Source organism: Neurospora tetrasperma (genome assembly GCF_000213175.1).
Source record: "Neurospora tetrasperma FGSC 2508 unplaced genomic scaffold NEUTE1scaffold_1, whole genome shotgun sequence".
Classification (NCBI taxonomy): Eukaryota; Fungi; Ascomycota; class Sordariomycetes; order Sordariales; family Sordariaceae; genus Neurospora; species Neurospora tetrasperma.
In genome coordinates this window covers 532112-550744 of record NW_009799099.1, presented here as the reverse complement: position 1 = coordinate 550744, position 18633 = coordinate 532112, and the positions used below count along the sequence as shown (strand labels likewise).

At 52.0% G+C, this 18633-nt stretch overlaps 7 protein-coding genes across 7 annotated transcripts; 5 read left to right on the top strand and 2 right to left on the bottom strand.

The window, feature by feature from the left end:
- Positions 1 to 745: 745 nt before the first annotated feature.
- Positions 746 to 2060, bottom strand: NEUTE1DRAFT_119422 (uncharacterized protein; the record flags this gene model as incomplete). The annotated part of the gene is made up of 2 exons (XM_009849241.1): positions 746 to 1430; positions 1504 to 2060. 2 exons carry the CDS (start codon positions 1825 to 1827, stop codon positions 924 to 926), a joined length of 831 nt encoding a protein of 276 aa, XP_009847543.1.
- Positions 2061 to 2390: 330 nt separating this feature from the next.
- Positions 2391 to 3658, top strand: NEUTE1DRAFT_115636 (ubiquinol--cytochrome-c reductase chain; the record flags this gene model as incomplete). Its single annotated transcript, XM_009849240.1, has 4 exons — positions 2391 to 2552; positions 2689 to 2714; positions 2965 to 3142; positions 3265 to 3658. 4 exons carry the CDS (start codon positions 2491 to 2493, stop codon positions 3320 to 3322), a joined length of 324 nt encoding a protein of 107 aa, XP_009847542.1.
- A 2784-nt stretch (positions 3659 to 6442) lies between these two features.
- NEUTE1DRAFT_74992 (uncharacterized protein) lies at positions 6443 to 8383 on the top strand (the record flags this gene model as incomplete). Its single annotated transcript, XM_009849239.1, has 2 exons — positions 6443 to 7886; positions 7980 to 8383. 2 exons carry the CDS (start codon positions 6443 to 6445, stop codon positions 8129 to 8131), a joined length of 1596 nt encoding a protein of 531 aa, XP_009847541.1.
- Positions 8384 to 10282: 1899 nt separating this feature from the next.
- Positions 10283 to 11695, top strand: NEUTE1DRAFT_115634 (uncharacterized protein; the record flags this gene model as incomplete). The annotated part of the gene is made up of 3 exons (XM_009849238.1): positions 10283 to 10479; positions 10908 to 11361; positions 11432 to 11695. 2 exons carry the CDS (start codon positions 10467 to 10469, stop codon positions 11345 to 11347), a joined length of 453 nt encoding a protein of 150 aa, XP_009847540.1.
- A 174-nt stretch (positions 11696 to 11869) lies between these two features.
- On the bottom strand, positions 11870 to 13515 carry NEUTE1DRAFT_127128 (uncharacterized protein; the record flags this gene model as incomplete). The annotated part of the gene is made up of 2 exons (XM_009849237.1): positions 11870 to 12998; positions 13101 to 13515. 2 exons carry the CDS (start codon positions 13384 to 13386, stop codon positions 12544 to 12546), a joined length of 741 nt encoding a protein of 246 aa, XP_009847539.1.
- Positions 13516 to 14240: 725 nt separating this feature from the next.
- Positions 14241 to 15595, top strand: NEUTE1DRAFT_37485 (uncharacterized protein; the record flags this gene model as incomplete). The annotated part of the gene is made up of 3 exons (XM_009848892.1): positions 14241 to 14338; positions 14396 to 15448; positions 15508 to 15595. The coding sequence occupies 3 exons, from the start codon at positions 14241 to 14243 to the stop codon at positions 15593 to 15595; spliced, it is 1239 nt and encodes a 412-aa protein (XP_009847194.1).
- A 1203-nt stretch (positions 15596 to 16798) lies between these two features.
- Positions 16799 to 17725, top strand: NEUTE1DRAFT_134255 (uncharacterized protein; the record flags this gene model as incomplete). Its single annotated transcript, XM_009849236.1, has 1 exon — positions 16799 to 17725. One exon carries the CDS (start codon positions 16799 to 16801, stop codon positions 17723 to 17725), a length of 927 nt encoding a protein of 308 aa, XP_009847538.1.
- Between the last annotated feature and the right edge of the window lie 908 nt (positions 17726 to 18633).

Here is an 18633-nt window from a genome sequence, read left to right as displayed (position 1 = left end):
ATAATCGTGGGATCCGAAGAGGCTACAGAACGTCAGCTTGTGGGCTTTGGCGCAATCACGTAAAGAAGCAGGTAAAGGTTGTGGGTCTATATTCCAGCTCTTCTCGTTAAGTCAACCTTGAGTGTGACCAACGGCAAAGTTTAAAATGTTGGACCTTTGGGATGACAGCATGAACCGAGTCTTTGAAAGGTTGCCCGGTTAGGTTGCAGCAGTTGAGATGGGCAGCAGAGGCAGGGATGAAATGCAAAAGCCAGCAGAGGGCAACACATACGCCAGCGGTGAGCACCGTATACTACTAAGTATATCTGACAAGTACAGGTCAAGCGATAGTCTGGAGATGTCCAGCCTCTCAACTCCTCGTCTTTGATGTCGTGTGTGTGTTTTCAGTGTGTTGTTGAGAGGAAGTTGATGACAATTCGAGGTTGAGCCAAGAAACGGGAAACATGCCCATAAGACGGGTAGCTGAGGCCCCTGCGTTCGGCCATCGGTCCACCGAACCGCCGCTAAGCGTTACGGGATCCATGCGTCCCTGGCGTTGTGAGGTCTGTCTGGGGTATCTAACGTTTTCACCTTTCATAATATACACTTAGTAAGGCATATCACGTCTCAGGAATCCTATATCGGATGGTTGTGACTTTTCTTTGCCAGAACTGGGAGCCTCAGGAAAAGAGTGGCCATTCCTTCACCATAACCACGTCCGCTAAGGTATTCACTCGGATGTCATCTCGAGTGACAAAAGACAAGTCAAGTTCAAACATGCTCCTATTGTAACAAGTGCCTAAGCGGGGAAGATACACAATGCTCATATCATAATAATACAGTCCCATTTTGGTCATTACCTCCCTTTACCTCCGTAGCCTAGGTATCCTGGTCCCCTTTCTGCAGGACCATCTTCGTCTCTTTCCCTTACTGATTGCTCCCGTTTATGCCCTGCCAACGTTCATCAACAGATTTGTCCCCTTGCCACCTCCGGGCAGATACGCCACGTTGGGGTTGGCAGCCAACACCTGGGCAATCTCCCTCGACGCCTCAATCTTTCTGATCTGGATCAAACCATCGCCAGCCTTGGCAATAGACTTGCTGATGGTCTCTGCACTCTCGGCTTCACCCTCGGCGCGGATGACGTTGGCCTGGCGCTCCTGCTCGGCACGCTCGACGATGAAGCGCGCACGCTCGGCATCCTGCTGCGCAATCTGCTTCTGCTCGACGGCCTTGGTGAACTCCTTGCCAAAGGTCATGTGGGTGATGGAAACATCCTCGAGCGCAATGTTGAACTCGGCGGCGCGCTTGACGAGGTCGGCGCGGATGCGCTGCGAGACGGCCTCACGCTGCGTGATGAGCTCGGCGGCGTCGAACTGGGCGACGATGGACTTGAGTACCTCGTTGCCGATGGAGGGGAGGACACGCTCGTCGTAGTCTGGGCCGAGGTTCTGTGGGGATATCAGTTAGTATAAGTTGTGATCCGTGGTAGCCGTCCGAAGGGACAAGTTCTTGTAAACGCACCTGGTAGATCTTGGGCAGAGCCTGCACCTCAGGACGGTGCAGCACTCTGAGCGTCAAGCTGACCATCTGCAAATCCTTGGAGCCGGTGGTGGTAGGGATGTTGCGAGGCTTGGTGCGAACATCGAAGATGATGGCCTTCTGCAGCCATGGGATGAGGAAGTGTGTGCCCTCGTTAACGACCGTGTCCTTCACACCGGCAACTCTGTCGAAGATAACCGCCCGCGAACCACCTCTGACGTCGTAGATGGAGTTTTGGAGAAGAGCCACACCAACAGTTGCCGGGATGGCGAACTTGGTGATCATGTCCAACCCTCTTGCCGCCATTGTGAATATCGGTTTGTATTAAGTTTTGGGGATCGAACTCGGTTGATGTGGTGGTGAGGGATCTGACTCGGGAGTATTCGTGGACGTCGTTTCCGGGGATACCTCAAGGTGGGCTGTAGGATTATCGCACTACACACTGGACTACGTCGTGGACCGTGGATCGTGGTGGTGGTGGTGGTGCTTCCCCAGTTGCAGCAGTAAGCAGCAGTCGTTGCGATGGATGGAGCTTCTGCAAAAAGTGGAGTGCCATGTCGCCCGGACCAGGCCCAGCTCTTTCAAGCTCCCCGCATGGCCCGGGGGATGTCTTCTTTCAGTGCTTGCGTTCAGTGAGACGGATTCCCGTCATGTCCGGATGGTCCGTGCACCTTGTTCACCAGGCGGGCTGAAAGAGAATGATGCTGTAAAGGTACTTGTAGCTTGTACCTTTTTATGCTAATCCCTTTTGAGCCTCCAGCACTCGGGTTTCCGCCTGCCAGTGACGGCTCCATGGCACTTGGCAACTGAAGTGCCAGCCACTCACTGTCGCCCGATTTCAGTTCGAACTTCGTCAAACCCGGTTCAACGCCGCGCGAAGCTCTTCCCGAACCTTTACGACGACTGCGTCCTCACCACGACCCGATTGATAACCCCCATAGCGCGTTTCGCGACAACACATATTTCAAGATGCGTCCTACTCAGACCATGCTCGGTGGCGGCGGCGGTGCCCCTATCGGCAAGTTCAACCAGTCAGTCTTCCCACTTGTGATTTGGAAGAGCCCGGAACTTCATGGCACAAGCTACTGGCGATGCGCCCTTTTCCCTTTGCGCCGGCTCCCCCTCCGATCCAGCTCTGGATGTTAGCTAACGTGCATGTTGATATAGCTACCTTGGTGGCTGGGGTAACTTTGGTGAGTAGGAACCTTTGCAATTGACGATGCACCGATACCAAACATACGGCAATTCTTCAACAACGGGAAATACCGGGATGGGAGGGAATGGGAATATGAGGGCACGACAGATGGCCGAGCCAGAAGACGAAGAACCTTGATGACCGCCCGCCCACTCGCCCGCACGCCGAACCCTTGACGAACCGATGAGACGACCCTGGAGACAGAACAAGACCATCTAACCCATGTTGTTTCTCTTCTCGACGAATAGGTGGCATGAAGCAGAGGGGCATCATCTCCTACGGTATCAGCCCTAACCGCCAGAACCCCCTCGCCGGCACTGCCCACGACGCCGTCTTCAACACCTTCAGACGTGTCAGCTCCCAGTTCCTCTACTGGGCCCCCTCCCTCGTTGCCGGCTACTACATCATGAACTGGGCTGTCGAGCGGTACGTTGCATCACCACCACCCACAGCCCCGAGGGATTTCGATCACGGGATGGCAAAGGAGGGACCGTTGTTGTCGTCGTTCAAGAGAGTGCCACATTCTAACAGGGGATTCTGCTGGTTAGGAACCACTACCTCAACTCGAAGGCCGGTCGTGCTGAGTTCGCTGGCCAGGAGGAGTAAGCGATGGACTTTACGATACTTGGGCACGGAACCAGGGTGCAGTTCCCGAGAGAGAGAACTAGTACTCAATAGACTAACCTGTATATCACCATCTTTATTCCCACACGGTTCGAATTGGAGTTGGCATAGACAAGACATGGACCTCTTTTATGGGTATCGGCATGTGCTGGTTTTGGATCTCACACGACACCTGAAGCCTTGTTCACGGTCGGCTCAACAGATCGCATGTGATTTCCAGCCTTGTCAGGATCCCATTCTATTCACGCACATCCGGACGTTCCCTTGGTCAGTTCCAGTTCTCTTGTCTTTGGGTATGATCATTGAGCATTCTGCCGGTCCTCAAGCTAGTCTCCTGGATGACTGGTGTTCGCTCGCTTGGCTGCACCAGCTCTTGCATGGAGAACCATACGGTGATGAACTGGTTTCCTTCATGGAGTTTGATTTTGTTTCTCGCCCTCTGAAATCTTGTTAGACGCTGGGAAGCTCAAACTGTAGCCGCGCCTTGCCTTATGACGTATCACCACGCCTGTGAAGCCAAATGTCCTAATTCATATACCATTCCTCTCCAGCCCTGCTCAGCATTCTCACCTCCACGAGTAGGACTGTAAACATCTCACCTTTAACCTCATCCTCTTTCTGGTCTTCAGCTCAAGGTCTGGTAACCAATCGGGGGGAGGGAACAAATCACCCCAAGCCTGCCATGCAAGATCCGCCGCCCCTTTGACTGAGGAAGGACACATGCAAATGCATGCTCAGGTCTCCCGAACATATCTCACCATCGTAGATACCAATAGCCATTCAACAAACAATGACAGGAGGTAGACTCGAAGCCACTTTATATTCAAATTCAAAACTAAACAATGGCACTGCACTAAGCCCCAACTTCCAGACCGCATTTCCAGGGTACCATCCCAAAGTAGGCAATAGGACCAAGATGTTCGTTAGTCCCCTAGTACATTACATACTATTGGTATCGTGCCTAGTCATTAGCTGCAGTGCAGTGCAATTTTCCAGAACCGCTCGTGGAAGAAAGAGCAGCGAGATCGGTGAAGAAATCCAGCCATACATCCATCAGCCCAACCAACGCAACATTCAGGGGTAAAAGAAAGAGAAACTAAACAAATGCAGGAACGGGTGGCCCAAAAGCGAAAACGAAAACCCCCCCCCCCCTTTTTTTTTTTTTCCCCTACAACCTCGGTTGGTATATTCTATGATTTGATGATGGTCTTTTTTTTCTTCGCTTGAGTTGCATTGGGCTGCTATCAGGGTCTCGCCATTTGTTCGCTTTTGCAAAGAGATCATAGTAGTATTTATGACGGGGTTGATTGCATGGAGCATGGGTATGTATTGAAGAGAGGGAAAAGACGAACATGTGAAATTGTTTCCAGTGTTATTTAAATTTTGCACGGACTACTGTGTCGTTAAAACCAAATATTGTCAGGGACTGAACGAGGGTACAAATCCAGATAGAAACAGTGAACAAACACAGAAAGGTTCAAGTTCAATCAATTGGTGTTGCTATCACCAAAAGAAATCTAACCAAGGAGGTCCCATGTTGTGTCGGCGCTGATGTTGAGTGGTTAGGTTTGTTGCCTGCAGCGTTGTTGTTGTGTTGACTGCAGGTGACAGCAGCACCTCGCGCTGTGAATTGTGGATGTGGAACCCACCCCGCCATGGCCCATCCATTCATCGAGATGGCCGACGACGGAGGGGGCCTAGGCAGGTCGATCGGGTTTCCCGCTCGCTCGTCCGCTCGTTGTCAAGTCAGTCGGGAGGAACACGTGAATGGATTCAGTGGATGAAATGGCATTTGTTGAGCACCCCTGGAAACCCCGTCGAGATGCCCGTTTTTTTTTTTAAGCCCATTATTTCTGGTGAACAGCCACTGAGCCGCCGCCGTTGTTGTCTCGTTACAGTAGTCGTTACCATCCCCGTGCTGTTCGGCTAGCGTCCCGTTGTGTTGGCGACTGGACTGGACTGGAGTAAATGTCGTTGTTTGTGATAGCTGGGCGCCACTCGATAATTGGAGAAGAGAGAAAACCATTCAGGACGGGAGCTCTTCACCACCACGACGGCATCACCAAATGAAACCCCGATATAAAAGCGACACATGTACATAATATGGCCGGCAGATATCAGTGCTTAGTTGTACTTTCTGGGCTTCGTGAAGTTATTATAAACCGGGGTTGTTGACTTTGTTTGTATCTTGCCTGTGAGGTCGATCTTTGGAACTGGGCGGTCACCACCCTTCTTTTTCTTTTTCTTTTTCTTTTTTCTTACTCCGATCCCTATCGATTACCCAGAAAGGGTGTCATGTTCGTATTTTTTGATAAGTAGCCAACCAAATCTGGGCGGGTCTCGGACATCCCATCTCACCACTTGCGCTGTTCGAAGTTCGACAGGCAACATTAAGTTTTTGCAACCTGAATGGAACTTGCAACTCTTTTTGGAAACAACTTCAAAAAGAAAAGAAAGAGTATGTAACCGATTGTTTCTGGAAACCACAGAAAAGGTTATTACACTGCGTGCGGTTGACGACATTGGCCCCTTCTTCGCGCGACCCCCCCGAGTCTCCAGTAGTCTCCAGTCTCCAGACCTCCAGGCTCTGACCCCAACATTGGATCGTTGCCCGTCTCCAGACTCCGGCCCTAGTGTATGTAGCTCGCTGCTTCTCGATCTTCCCCAAAAAGTTCCCCAACCGGATCTCGGCCAACAAATCATACAAACCTAACCTAACGGGAAACAAGCCATATCCACGTAACCGTTCGTTTCTCCAGCGCCCGCTCTCTTTTTTGCGGCTTTCAGTCCAACCATCCTCGCCATCCGCAATAGTTCCCCGTCACAGAGCAACCGAACAGCTTTCGGTCGCTGCGCAACACCAAACCTCGGCCGGGCAACAAACGCCCCTCCCGTACCCTGCAGGCCACCCCAAGCCCAATCCCAATCCCACGTCCGACGATTTTTGTTTAACAGTAGGGGCCGCGCGGAATTGGCTACCATACATCATCGATCTTTGCTCGAATAAACCCACCGTTGTCGCTGTCGCCGTCACACAGTTTGCAACTGCCACTGGGCGCGGTTCGCATTGGCGTCCTTCATGGCTTTCCCCGCGCTGGCAAGATGAACTCCTTAAACATCATCTCGGCCCGAGTATCACCAACGTCCAGCCCGACCCCGTCTCGATCGAACTCTATAAGCGCACTCAGTCTGGCCCACCATCTTAGCAGCAAAGAGGAGAACGATCATCATGGGTCGCGCAGCAACGATGAGCTGTTGGGTCTAGCCAACAAAAACAACACACTGTCAGAAGAGGCCGAGGACAAGGAGACGGCTGCACAAGGGGGATACGATGGACAGCACTACGATGCCGACGAGAAGACCCCTCTGCTAGCCCAAGATCAGCCCAAGTCGCCGACCACATGGGCATCCCTCCCGAAGCGCTTCGCGTTTGCCATTGTCGAGTCTATACGCTGGCTGCTCATGACGATTGCTGCGCCTGGCCTCTACTTGGTCGCTTTGTTCTACGATGCCGAGGGCAACTTTGCGCCTACCAAACAATTACGGAAACTCTTTGGTCGATATGGAGGAAACGCCAAGGAAATGGCAATGGATTACCACGAGGCGGCTGCCCTGTCTGACGCCAACCTGGACGGGGCAGGTAGCGGAGGAAGCATTCGCAAGTCACGAAAGTCTCGCCTCCGTTCTAGCGGCTCCTCATCGTCAGGACTCTCGTCCGAGTCCGAATCGGAGGTGGAAAGCCGGACAGGTAGTAGCAGCAGCGGACGACGTCTTAAGTCGAAATCATCCCAGGACTCTGAAGAAATCGCACCGGCACGACGCTCCATAAGAATTAAGCTTCACTCGGACGCCGACTCCCTACGACAGCGCAAACAGCGAAAGGACCGCTCCTCCGCCTCCGGCCGATCTACCACTAATAGCGACGGCAACGGCGGGTCCGGCCAGCAAAACCTTAGCGTCCCCGGCAACGACATCTCGGCCCAGCTCAAGTCACCCACATCGCCCGTCGGTGCCCTGACCAAGTACCCCAAGACGCCGGCGCCCCCAAGGCCTCTGATCCCCAAGCGCCAGCCCTCGTACAAGATCAGCGCCGTCGATCCAGCCAACCTCAAGCACCAAAAGACGCTCATCCTCGACCTCGACGAGACCCTAATTCACTCCATGTCCAAAGGCGGCCGCATGTCCTCGGGCCACATGGTTGAAGTGCGACTGAACACGACTTATGTGGGCGTGGGCGGGCAACAGACCATCGGGCCGCAGCATCCCATCCTCTACTACGTGCACAAGCGCCCCCATTGCGACGAGTTCCTGCGACGCGTCAGCAAGTGGTACAACCTGGTGGTGTTCACGGCGTCGGTGCAGGAGTATGCGGACCCCGTGATCGACTGGCTGGAGAGCGACCGCAAGTACTTCTCGGCCAGGTATTATCGGCAGCATTGCACGTTTAGGCATGGGGCGTTTATCAAGGATCTGAGCTCGGTAGAGCCGGATCTGAGCAAGGTCATGATATTGGATAATAGCCCGTTGAGTTATATGTTTCATCAGGGTAAGTTTTGTTTCTGTTCTGTTCTGTTTATGCCCGTGTACAACTTGCTGGAGGGAAACTAGTGCTAACAAGAGGGAATAACGCAAAACACAGACAATGCGATACCCATACAAGGCTGGATTAGCGACCCGACGGACCTCGATCTGATGTACTTGATACCGTTCCTCGAAGGTCTGCAGTACGTGTCGGACGTGAGAGCCCTGTTGGCTTTGAGAGACGGAGAGGATGGGCAGCATACGGCTTAATGAGTTTATCTTTGAATTTCTGCCTGCTTGTTTTTTTCTTATTGTGTTGCCTTTGCGAACTGTATGAAAGTGGGGAGATTACTAGTATCAAGAAAGGAGAGAAAGGGAGCATGAGCGAGACAGAGACGATGAGAAAGCAAGATATATACTATATGTCGACAGTATTATTACACGACGGGACTATTAGAGATGAGGAACAGCGAAGTAGTGTAATCATGGCCTGGTTTCCTTTTTCCTCTGCCTAGGGCTGTTATATCTCCCGCTTATCGCTGGCAACTTGCATGATTTTGAAAAGCCAACGAGCATGTTACCCACATCTGGGCTTTGCAGGACAACTCTGAGATCCTTCTTCCCTCCCACTCGTTCACTCCGCTCCAAAGATCGCCGCCTGCCCGTTCTCGAAGAGTTCTCTGCATGAACGGGTCGAGGATCTCCTTTTAAGCTGACACATGATACCTTACCTTCTGTGAAACCCTTCAAACTGCATTCCCAATAATCCCATTGCGCAGGATAATAAAAAGACTAAGATGGGAAGCACGAGAGTTTGGACTCAACGGTCCCACTCGGTGGTTATTTGTTGATTTCACGATCCGGACTTCTAGATCCAGGGATCTCAGAGGACCAAGAGGACCAAGCTCATCATATCGTAGCTGGTGATGGTGATGGTGATGGTGTAACTATTCCTGGCAGCTCAAAGGAAGCTGGCCGGCGGCTGTGGACCGTTGGTGTAGGTGACAAGATGTTGGACCTCATGGACAGGGCAGTCAACTTTCAGGAACATAACTAGTAGTGTACACTATTGAGCAAGATACCTTAGCTCGCTTACCTATTCCATCTGGATGGATGCCCCCGGAGGGCAAACGTCACTGTGGGAACTTTTTGCTCCATGGATTAGAAAGAGGAAGAAGAGGGGCAGTTTCATTCCACTTATGTTTTGTACGCAGTTAGGTGATTCCGGAATTGGGGTGTGCAGAGCCAGTTCACTAACAGTTTTTGGAGAGAATTACAGCCAGTCCTGTTAGTGACTTGCCCATTCCACTTACGGAGCCACCTAAACTGTAAGTAAAAGCCATCCGCTCCATTACTTCCGGACTGAGGCTCGATTACGATGTCAATTACCTTGACTGTTCAAGCTCGGCCTTGGCCTTGGAAGAAGAGCGACTACACTGCCTCAACTTCAGCTTGGTTGAAGCTCGGAAAAAATCCACTTTGAAGCGTCAGAAGCATGCAATTTCGCACAATTCTAGGCCCAGAAGGCCAAAGTGAGTGGAGAGAGGTTCAGCTTCGGATGGTGTGGGATTGTAGTGTAGACAGAAAGACAGGTTTTACATGGGCCACCGGAAGTAAACAATTGTAATCGATGGAAGAGAGGGGCAGCAACGGCTTAACGGGAAAGTGAATTCGGCATAGCACAGGACGGAAAAAGCAAATTGGAAACGGCCTGACTTTCTGATCTCCCACCGGCCGGCTGGAGGGGAATCATGCAAATACGGCAACCCCTCGCTTTGTTTCACACCATTTCGATACCATCCACGACTTCCAAAGTCTGACTGCCTGTTTGCCCGACTGACAAACAGCTGGATTGACCCCTCACTCACCAACTGAACCCAACAATACCTCTAAGAGCAGACAGAAGATTCGTTGTGAAATTTGCCCTGTTGAATCGAGGTCCTGTTACAGGGCGGGTGCCCGTGGATGGGATGTTACTGACCATTCCGCATTGGGGAAAGCGTGGAATGAGTGAGTGACATCATCTTGCATAAGATGCAGTCCGGGGAAGCTCGACAGAGGCGATGATGTGATTCCTTCTGTAACCAGGGCAATTTACAGAGGATTTTCTGTATGACGACCAATTAGAGTCGTCGAATCTCGTTGTGAGGAAGAGAGACAGACACCGGGAGCGTTCCATCGTGATTGTCCCAGGTCTCTTTCCATCCGTCCTTGCTGCTTGTTGGTCCCCGTCGCTGTTCGTTGCCTGTTCGGCCTAGTTGACTGGTCCCGTCCCTCTGCTGGGCTGGGCTCATGGATGCTTTCCTGCTGGTTGCTCGGTTGACTGAAATCGTGACGCACAAAGAAGAACCTAGAGGTAATGAGTGATCTCGCCCTGGCAGCAGGCCCGGCCTTGCCCAGAATCCATTCCTTCCATCCGTCCTCTGTAGTACTTTATAACCACCACGTCCTCCCTCCCCTCCATCTCCCTTTTGCTTGCTTCATTCCAAACCAGTGAAAACCAACGACTTCTCCAAACGAGAATTCAACGACGACGATACCCAAACGAACAACTATTTCATAAATCTACCACTTTTTAACCTACCACACAATACCAACCGCCATCATGTCTCTTCACTGTTAGTAGCCCCCTCTTTCCCCTCCTGTCACTCTCACCTTGCATCCGCGTCAGGTGGTTCATTTCCGGGCATCATCTCCAACAACACAACGACACAATCGAATATCCCAACACAATGACTAGCATCTCGAGTTCGCCCCAATCTTTCATTCTTCTCGACACCGGCTCTGCTCAAAAGCATCGCGTTTCGGGTGTGTGGTTGCTATGAGAAACCGCGGGCGGCAGCCTATGACGTAGGGGATGCGAGCGGGGCGCACCACGGGATGCACGTCAAACAACACCGACACAGCAACAAACACTGCGAATTTGGGATGAACCAAAGATGAACCACCGCAGCACAACGCACAAGCATTACCACCACCATCAACAGCCATTTACATGAATCTCCACAAGCATAACCAAACAATGATACTAACTCACTCCCTCCAGATCTCCCCCCCGTCAAGCCCTCGGCCATTGCCCTCGGCACCATCTTCAACCATGCCACCGAGCTGGCCATCATGACCCCCCTGTTCGGCCAGACCTACCAGCGCGCCAAGATCTCCAACAGCAAGGAGGAGTTCATCAAGTCGCGCGAGGCCACCTCGGCCGTCATGGCCTGGGGCTCTTCCCTCGTCGGCTCTGCCCTGCAGTCGTACGGCATTGGCGCTCTCATCAACGCCACCGGCACCCTCAGCTACCGCGGCGCCGCCTACCTCGGCGGTCTCATCTTCGCTGCCACCTCTGCTCCCGGTTTCATCTCTGAGATGTTCGTTGAGAAGCGCGCCTTTGAGACTGTCGGCATCAACGTCCTCGCTAAGCTGTTTGAGACTGTCGGCCTTTCCGTCTTCCTTACCTGGTGGGGAACGCGCACCAACCCTTTTGAGTAGTGGGTCACCCTATTGTAAATAAGAACCTATTTACTATACTTCGGTATATCCTGTGGAAACAGTCTGCTGACATGGTTGAAACAGCGCCTCTGCTACCTCCGGATCGCCTACTCTCGGCCGGACAAGCTGGCGTGCCGAGTAAAGGGTTCTTTTTGAGTAAGAGGAACTCCGGGATGGTTTAATGAAGTTAATGATAATGGGGAACTTGAGTATCGCACCTACAATTTGGAGTGTGGGCGTGTTCCTGGGCATTTCCTGTTTTTTTTTCTTGGTACCCTCTGTATTGTATCAAGCTATTAGCATAGTATCAGCATTCCTGAGATGAATGGAAGACGCTGGCGATACCTCACTGTTTGGCTCTTGTGCTTGTTGATTGCTGATGACCTGAGTTGTCTTGCATCTGATACAAGTGTTGCGTTGGTAGTTGGCCATGTCAATGTTGTGTTGTGTGTCGTGACATGGAAGGGGTACAGCCCGCGGCATTCGACCCAAAGACGGTTGGACACATAGAAGCAAAGATGAGAACTGATGAACTTGGTATTCCTTTCTCATATATACCGTACAAAATACAAGTGTTTACCCCACAACGCCTTCCATTTTCAATGACAGCAAGTAGCCAGCGCCATAAATCCATAACCGAAACCAGGATAGACTAAAACCGTCAACCCATCAATGCTCTCTATCTATAGCTTAGATAAAAGCCCAGAACAACCAAGTCAGCCCATGGGAGCCGACCGGATGTGGTCAATGCGGAAGAGATGATGACCGATATCCGACAATCTTTTCGTGATGAGAGCGAGAGCTGGGAGAAGCCCGAAGCGGAGACAGAAATCGACATCGAGGAGAGAAAAGAGTGACAAAGGTTGTGATTAGAGCGTCACAAACTTGTTCCTCCTTCATCTGTTCCCCAAGCCCAGGCACAAGTCCATCAAAGAACAGTCTTTGCGCTGCCCGCCAGCGTCCAATCTCCAAGATGATCGGTCGCCTGTTTTCTTCTCTCTCAACGGTAAGACGGTCCGGTTGTTTGAGCAAAAAGCACATATGCACACGAACACTCTTGCAACAAGCAGACGCACAATCACACCGACACCAACAGTGGTGTCATGGTCTCATGTGCCCCCGCTGTCGCCATCGTGTCGTTGCAGTCTTTCATTTTTTTTGTGTGTTGTTTCGCTCGTGTCGTTGCTCTCGCCAATTTAGGCAGTGCCCTTGACCTTGGCCTCGATCTGGAGCGGGTGAGTACCCTTGACCCAGGGCTCGACCTGGACGTTCCACTGTTTTTGCGCCGTCTTGACCAGCTCCTTGTAGGCCTCGAGGTACTCGGCAGGGTCGACCTTCTTGTCGTCGCCGGCCTCCTCCTTGCCACCAGAAGACTTCTTGCCCTCGGGCTTGAGCATCACCACCGAGGTGGCGCGCTTGGTGCAGGCGGCCACGCCCAGGTCGGCGCGCGAGCGAATGTACAAGTAGGGAACGCCGTGCTCCTCGCACAGAATGGGGAAGTGCATGATCACGTCCATGGGCGAGATGTCGCCGGCGATGATGACGAGGCCGGGAGCGTCGGCGGGAGGGGAGGCGGCGGTCCGGAGGGGGCACTTCTTGATGGCCTTCTCGCACTCTTTTACGCCGCGGTGGATGGACTTGAGCTTGGCGCCTGTTTTTTTGGGGGGTACAAGGTTAGCTTGGGTTCAGTACAAGTCGTGCGTGGGTTGCGATTGAGCCTGGCAATGCAATTGGAGAGAGTAACAAAACGTACCCTTCTTGATCAACTTGTAAATCTTCTTGTGGGTCTTGTCGTCGGCGAGGGGAAGGGCAAAGGGGACAAGCTCCTCGGCGGTCTTGACGACATCCTCAGGGTCGACGGAACCCTCCTTCTCGAGGTGAGCCTCGACGGCCTTGGCGAGCTTCTCGGTCTTCTCCTTCTTCTCCTTCTTGTCCTTCTTCTCCTTCTTGACACCGGCCTCCTCGCTCATCTTCTTCTCCTTCTTGTCCTTCTTCTCGGACTTGTCCTTCTTCTCCTTGATCTTGTCGGTGGCACCCATCTTGTCGGATTAGATGTGTGTTTGTTATTGGTGGTGGTTGGGTGTGTGTGTGTAGATATGGTTGGTGGTTGAGGGGATGGGGGTATCAAAAAGGAATTAAAGAATGGGGGGGGGAATAGTGTTATACAGACAACCACTGCAGTAAAGAGAAAAAAAAGTTACTGGGTTGGGGCGTCAAGGTATTTGGTATCCGTCGTGATGGGGTTTGATCGCAGAAACGGATTCTTCAACGCAGATTTTACTGGGTCCATCAAGTGACCCAGTCAATCAGAGCAGAGCGACGCGACCAAAAATTTGTAGGCCAATTGTAAAGCCGTTCCGCTCGGGCGCTGATAATGCAGGTGAGTGTCTGGATTTGGGTGCGATAAGAGGGACCAGTTTTTCGATAAGCACACGATAAGAAATGACTTGGCTCCCGCACCTTTTGCTCGGTGGGGCTTCTCCATTTAGTACGACAGGGATTAGTGAACAAGGCCTGCTTCTAGCCTGCCGCAAACTGACAAACTGCAATGCTTTGTCCTTGAAGCCCGGTTGCTTGCCTGCCCCACTAAATTTCTAGAGCTTGTGATACCTCGAAGCGCATTCAGTGTGAGCCATTGACTCACCCGACAATTCACTGGCAAAAAAGTCCACAATCCCAAGCGATATTGGCCCATTTCTGGAAGCTGTTGTTGGAGACCTTTCTTGCGACCAGCAGCCTTGTCATTCCCCGCCTATATCGATTTCATAGTTATCCGTCCAGTACCATTCGTAAAGACCATACAGCCTCGAGCAGGGAACAGTCGCATTCTCACTTCGACATCACCTCCACGACACCTCAGTAGCACACAAAGTATTGTACACAGCTCATCACCATGGCGCCGTCGCAAATGAGCTATGCCCCCACGTTGGGCAAGCTCCTCAAGTCTCTCAACACTCAGCCCTTGGAGGCTTCTATCGAGGCTCTGATCTAGTACGCCTACGCCTGCTTCATATCCATCTTATATCAGATCCTAACCTGGTTGGGCAGCCTCCTAAAACGTCGCCAAGTCAAGGGCGATGATGTCGCCAATGCCACAGCCCATATGCTGCTCCAGGTCGTCGCCAACTCTAAGTGGCAGAACGTCGACCAGCTGCTTGCAAAGGTCTCCAACACCGGCCACAGACTCGCCCAAGCTGCTCCCACTGAGCAAGTCATCGGCAACGTTGTCCGCCGAGTAATGGGTCTTATTCGTGATGAGGCTTCCGAGGACAGAAATGCCGACGAGATGGGCGACTCAGTATCCGACCTCTCCCAGCTGCCCACAACGCCCACCATTTCCACAAGGCCAGGCCCCACGCCCCTCCGCGCCGCGACTCTCCCCATGTCCAAGTCGATGTTCAACCTTCTCTGCGTCTCAGAGACCGTCCAATCGCCAGTCACCGGCGCATCCACCCCCATGTCCCAGGGCGCATCTGCCAACATGCATGCCCTACGGTCCGAAGTTATCGATGGCATCGAAGAGATTATGGATGAGATCAGCCAGGCGGACGACCAGATTGCGGGTTTCGCGGACATCCAAATTCACCCCGGCGATTACGTGCTCGCCTACCTCCCCTCCCCAACAGTCGAGAGGTTCCTCGTCAAAGCCGCAGCAAAGAGGAGGTTTACCGTTTTCCTCGCCAGCGCTGAGCGTCAAAAACCCGGCGAGGTGCCCCATGCTGCCCTACGGAAGAAGCTCAACGGTCTCGGGGTCAACACCATCAGCCTGGCTAGCAACGGCTTGATGGCCTATATGCCTAGGGTGAACAAGGTTGTTATCAGCGCCAAGGCCGTATATGCGAACGGCGGTATTTCCACAGAGAGTGGGTGCAGTACTGCTGCCAGGGCGGCGCAGGAGTACTCCAAGCCTGTTATCGTTCTAAGCGGTGTTTACAAGTTCTGCCCCGTAGATCCGTCGGACGATGGGACCGAGTTCGAGCAGGGCGATTCTTCGACGTATGTCGACTATGCCGACGGTGAGGCAGTCGATGCCCTCGAGGTAGAGAACATCGTGGGCGAGTACCTGCCACCCCAATACGTCGATGTATACCTAACAAACCTGTAAGCCCTGAACCTATAATTTCGATCACTGAAGAACCCCAACACTAACAATTTCACAGTGGCCCCCAAACACGAGATCATCTTGCCACCATCATGGCCGACCATTACAAGCTCGAAGATATGGGCTTGTCTTTGCATCTGCCTTAAAAGGCTGAAGAGTAAAAAAGAAGAAAATAAAAAGACGCGGTTAGTAATGTGTCATGTTGCCAATCCACTGCAATACTCGTTCAAATACTTCTCGACTGTCTCTGGTTCAACCTGGCCGACCGAAATGCGTTCCGAAAATACAACATCGTGCGTTGCATAGATGTCAACTGAAGAGTCATATTTGTACCCATAGACTCGTTTGTACCTTATCATCGTGCATATTTTGGTACTCCCTACAACGAGGTTTTGCGGATGTGCCGGACTCAGCAGCTTTTGACGCTGGCAGAGGCTTCGACGGGCATGGTTAGATGGGGTGAAGGGACAAGATGTGTCGCTTTTTCTTGCTGGGCTGCCATCGAACTTGAGGAGCTAGACGAGTGCAGTACAGCATCACGTAATGATATCGTATATAAGTAGGAATCGGGGCCTCCGCTGCGGACATCCGGTGTTGATATGTCGGACTTGATCTGCGCGCAGAAATATATTTCCCTAGAAAATACATCTCCCTGCACTGGGAGTCTGGCAGATACTTAAACTTGCCCATCCATTCTCTTTCCACTCGAGTTAATTTCCTCCCTTTTCCTCGTCATCCGTCTACGTACTCGGTTCCTTACTCCTATGGTCATTTTCGCACATAAATCAATACATCAACGGCTCGTCCTTACTTCAGGATCCTTCAGGTACTGATACTTGTCTATCAACTCGCTGTGAGAGAGTCATTCTCCGTCTTCCCCAGCTCCTTCTTCATACCATCCACGTGGCTGCTTGGCTCTACATCCTCACGGTCTACGCTCGAACGGTCTGCACTCGTACGGTCTATATATCTACACTACACACAACCACTGTTGAAGACTCCTACGGTGCAAACCCCCACGGGTTAATACCTCCGATCATAATCTCATAGTCTATCCATCTACGACCTACACCTACGGTCCGTACACCCACGGTCCACAAACCCACGACCATTGTCCACATACCTCAATCTATTGTCCACTCGGAGAATCCGCTCCGACCTCAAATCATCAGCTCGCTCGGCCAAAGACAATAATCCAACCAGTCAAAGTCAACTACCACCACAATGTCACACGCACGCTCCTCGTACTTTTCCCAAGCCTTCCCCCCTTCCACCGACACCCCCACGACTTCTTCTACTAGCCCCCGCAAGAACCAGCCCCCGCCGCCACCGCATATCCTCTTCCGACAATGATTCCCACAGTCTGGCCCGCTGAAGCGGAGGAGATAATCTGCTACTATAGAAAGATGCGCGAAGAACGCAACTCACCCCTCCCAAACGTGAAGGGACCTGATGATGTTTATATGGGTATGGAGGAGGAGATCAATAACCGGCGCATCTTGAATAGATGGAAGAAGAGAAGAGCCCTCGACGATTTTAGGAAGTTTGTCATGGATTACTTTGGGATTGTTGAGAGCGAGGAAGAAGGTCAAGGACTCGAGGAAGCAGAGGATGAAAAGGACCTTGAAGAATACGAAGAGCTCAAGAACGAAAAGGACGAAGAAGAGGATGACGAGGACGAGGAAGAAGAGTGGGGCTTTGAAGACGAAGACCTCGAAGACGACCTTGAAGAAGACATCGAAGACCTTGGAGAAGACGAGGAAGAAGACGAGGAAGAGGACGAGGAAGAGGACGACTGGGACTTTGTCTCGAACTCGGAAGATTTCTTATTCTATGATGACTTGGAACACGATGACGACTACATCAGCGATAATGTTGAGGAGATCTCCGACTACGAGCTTCACATCCACAATGTCATCCTAGACTTGGACGAGAGAATCCACGTCGAGCCATTACCTCTACCCTGGACCACCATTCTCTCCATGGCCAAGCTCCACGCCAGCCTGCTTGTCGAGATACGAGACGCCTATCATGCTAGACAACAGGACTGTTTTTACCAAAGACAAAGGCAAAGACAAGGACATCAGGGATCAAACGCCGAACCCGAACCAGGCGCAGCAGAGATCATACGGCGGGCGTCAATAGCCACGGCGTCAAATGCGGAAACCATGCGCTTGGTATGGGAGTACCGCGCCCGTCTCCGCGCTGAATTGCAAGAGGCTTGTCGGGCTAGGGAAGTCAGGCAAAGTCGCCAGAGGCAGCAGAGGCAGCAATAGCAGCATTAGGCGGAATCTGGTAGTAATAGAAGCAACAGCAGTACCGCAAAGACTCGGGGCATCGATTTTCGTATTTTCGACTTCCAGGAGGAAATCTGGCATAGGTAGTCTGTAGCTAAGCATATGTACTGTAACATTTATGCCGCCGGCCAGAAGTTGTGTGTGCAAGACCGCCGGTGATTTGAATGTGCACACCCTCCAGCGCTCATGAAGAAGAGATACGTAGGTAGGTAGGAAAAGACAAGATAGAGGTACCAGAGGAATCGAATTCACAGTGAGTGCTCTGGGGTGGTAACATGTCTCCCCTACTATTTTCTGAAGGCATATTAAAATGCACATGTGAATGAATGTCTAACCATGCCGGATTTCCCAGGAAAAATTGAAAATCAATGCCCCCCGAGTCTTTGCGGTAGTAGCGACGTTCCCATCACCTGTGTTGCCGACTTCGTCAACACCATCATTTGCGGCACCATGGACACTACCCAGGGGTACAACAGCAGCAACAGCAGCAACAGCCCGAGCGGTCCCAACCTCGGGAACATCACAATCACGACCACGACCACGATCACAAATATAACCGGAGTCCCACAGTCAAGGAAGGGACGGCTCTGTGGCGGATTATGGGACGGGTCGGTCTGAGGCTGATTCCGACTGCACGTGGATCGCGGGTAGTGAGTGGGAGTGAGAGAAGGACAAAAAAAGAGAAAAGAAAAAGAAAAAGAAAAAAAGATAGACATGGAAAAGGACGGGAGCCAGGAAATGATATCTGGTACCTATGATAGGAGCTCATCTGATATGGTTTGACAAGATGACGAAGGTGGGATGGAATGAATGGAGATATGGGAGGAGAGTAGGGAAGTGTAGGGAAGTGTAGGGAGGTATTGGGGTTGGGTATACACTTACTTGAT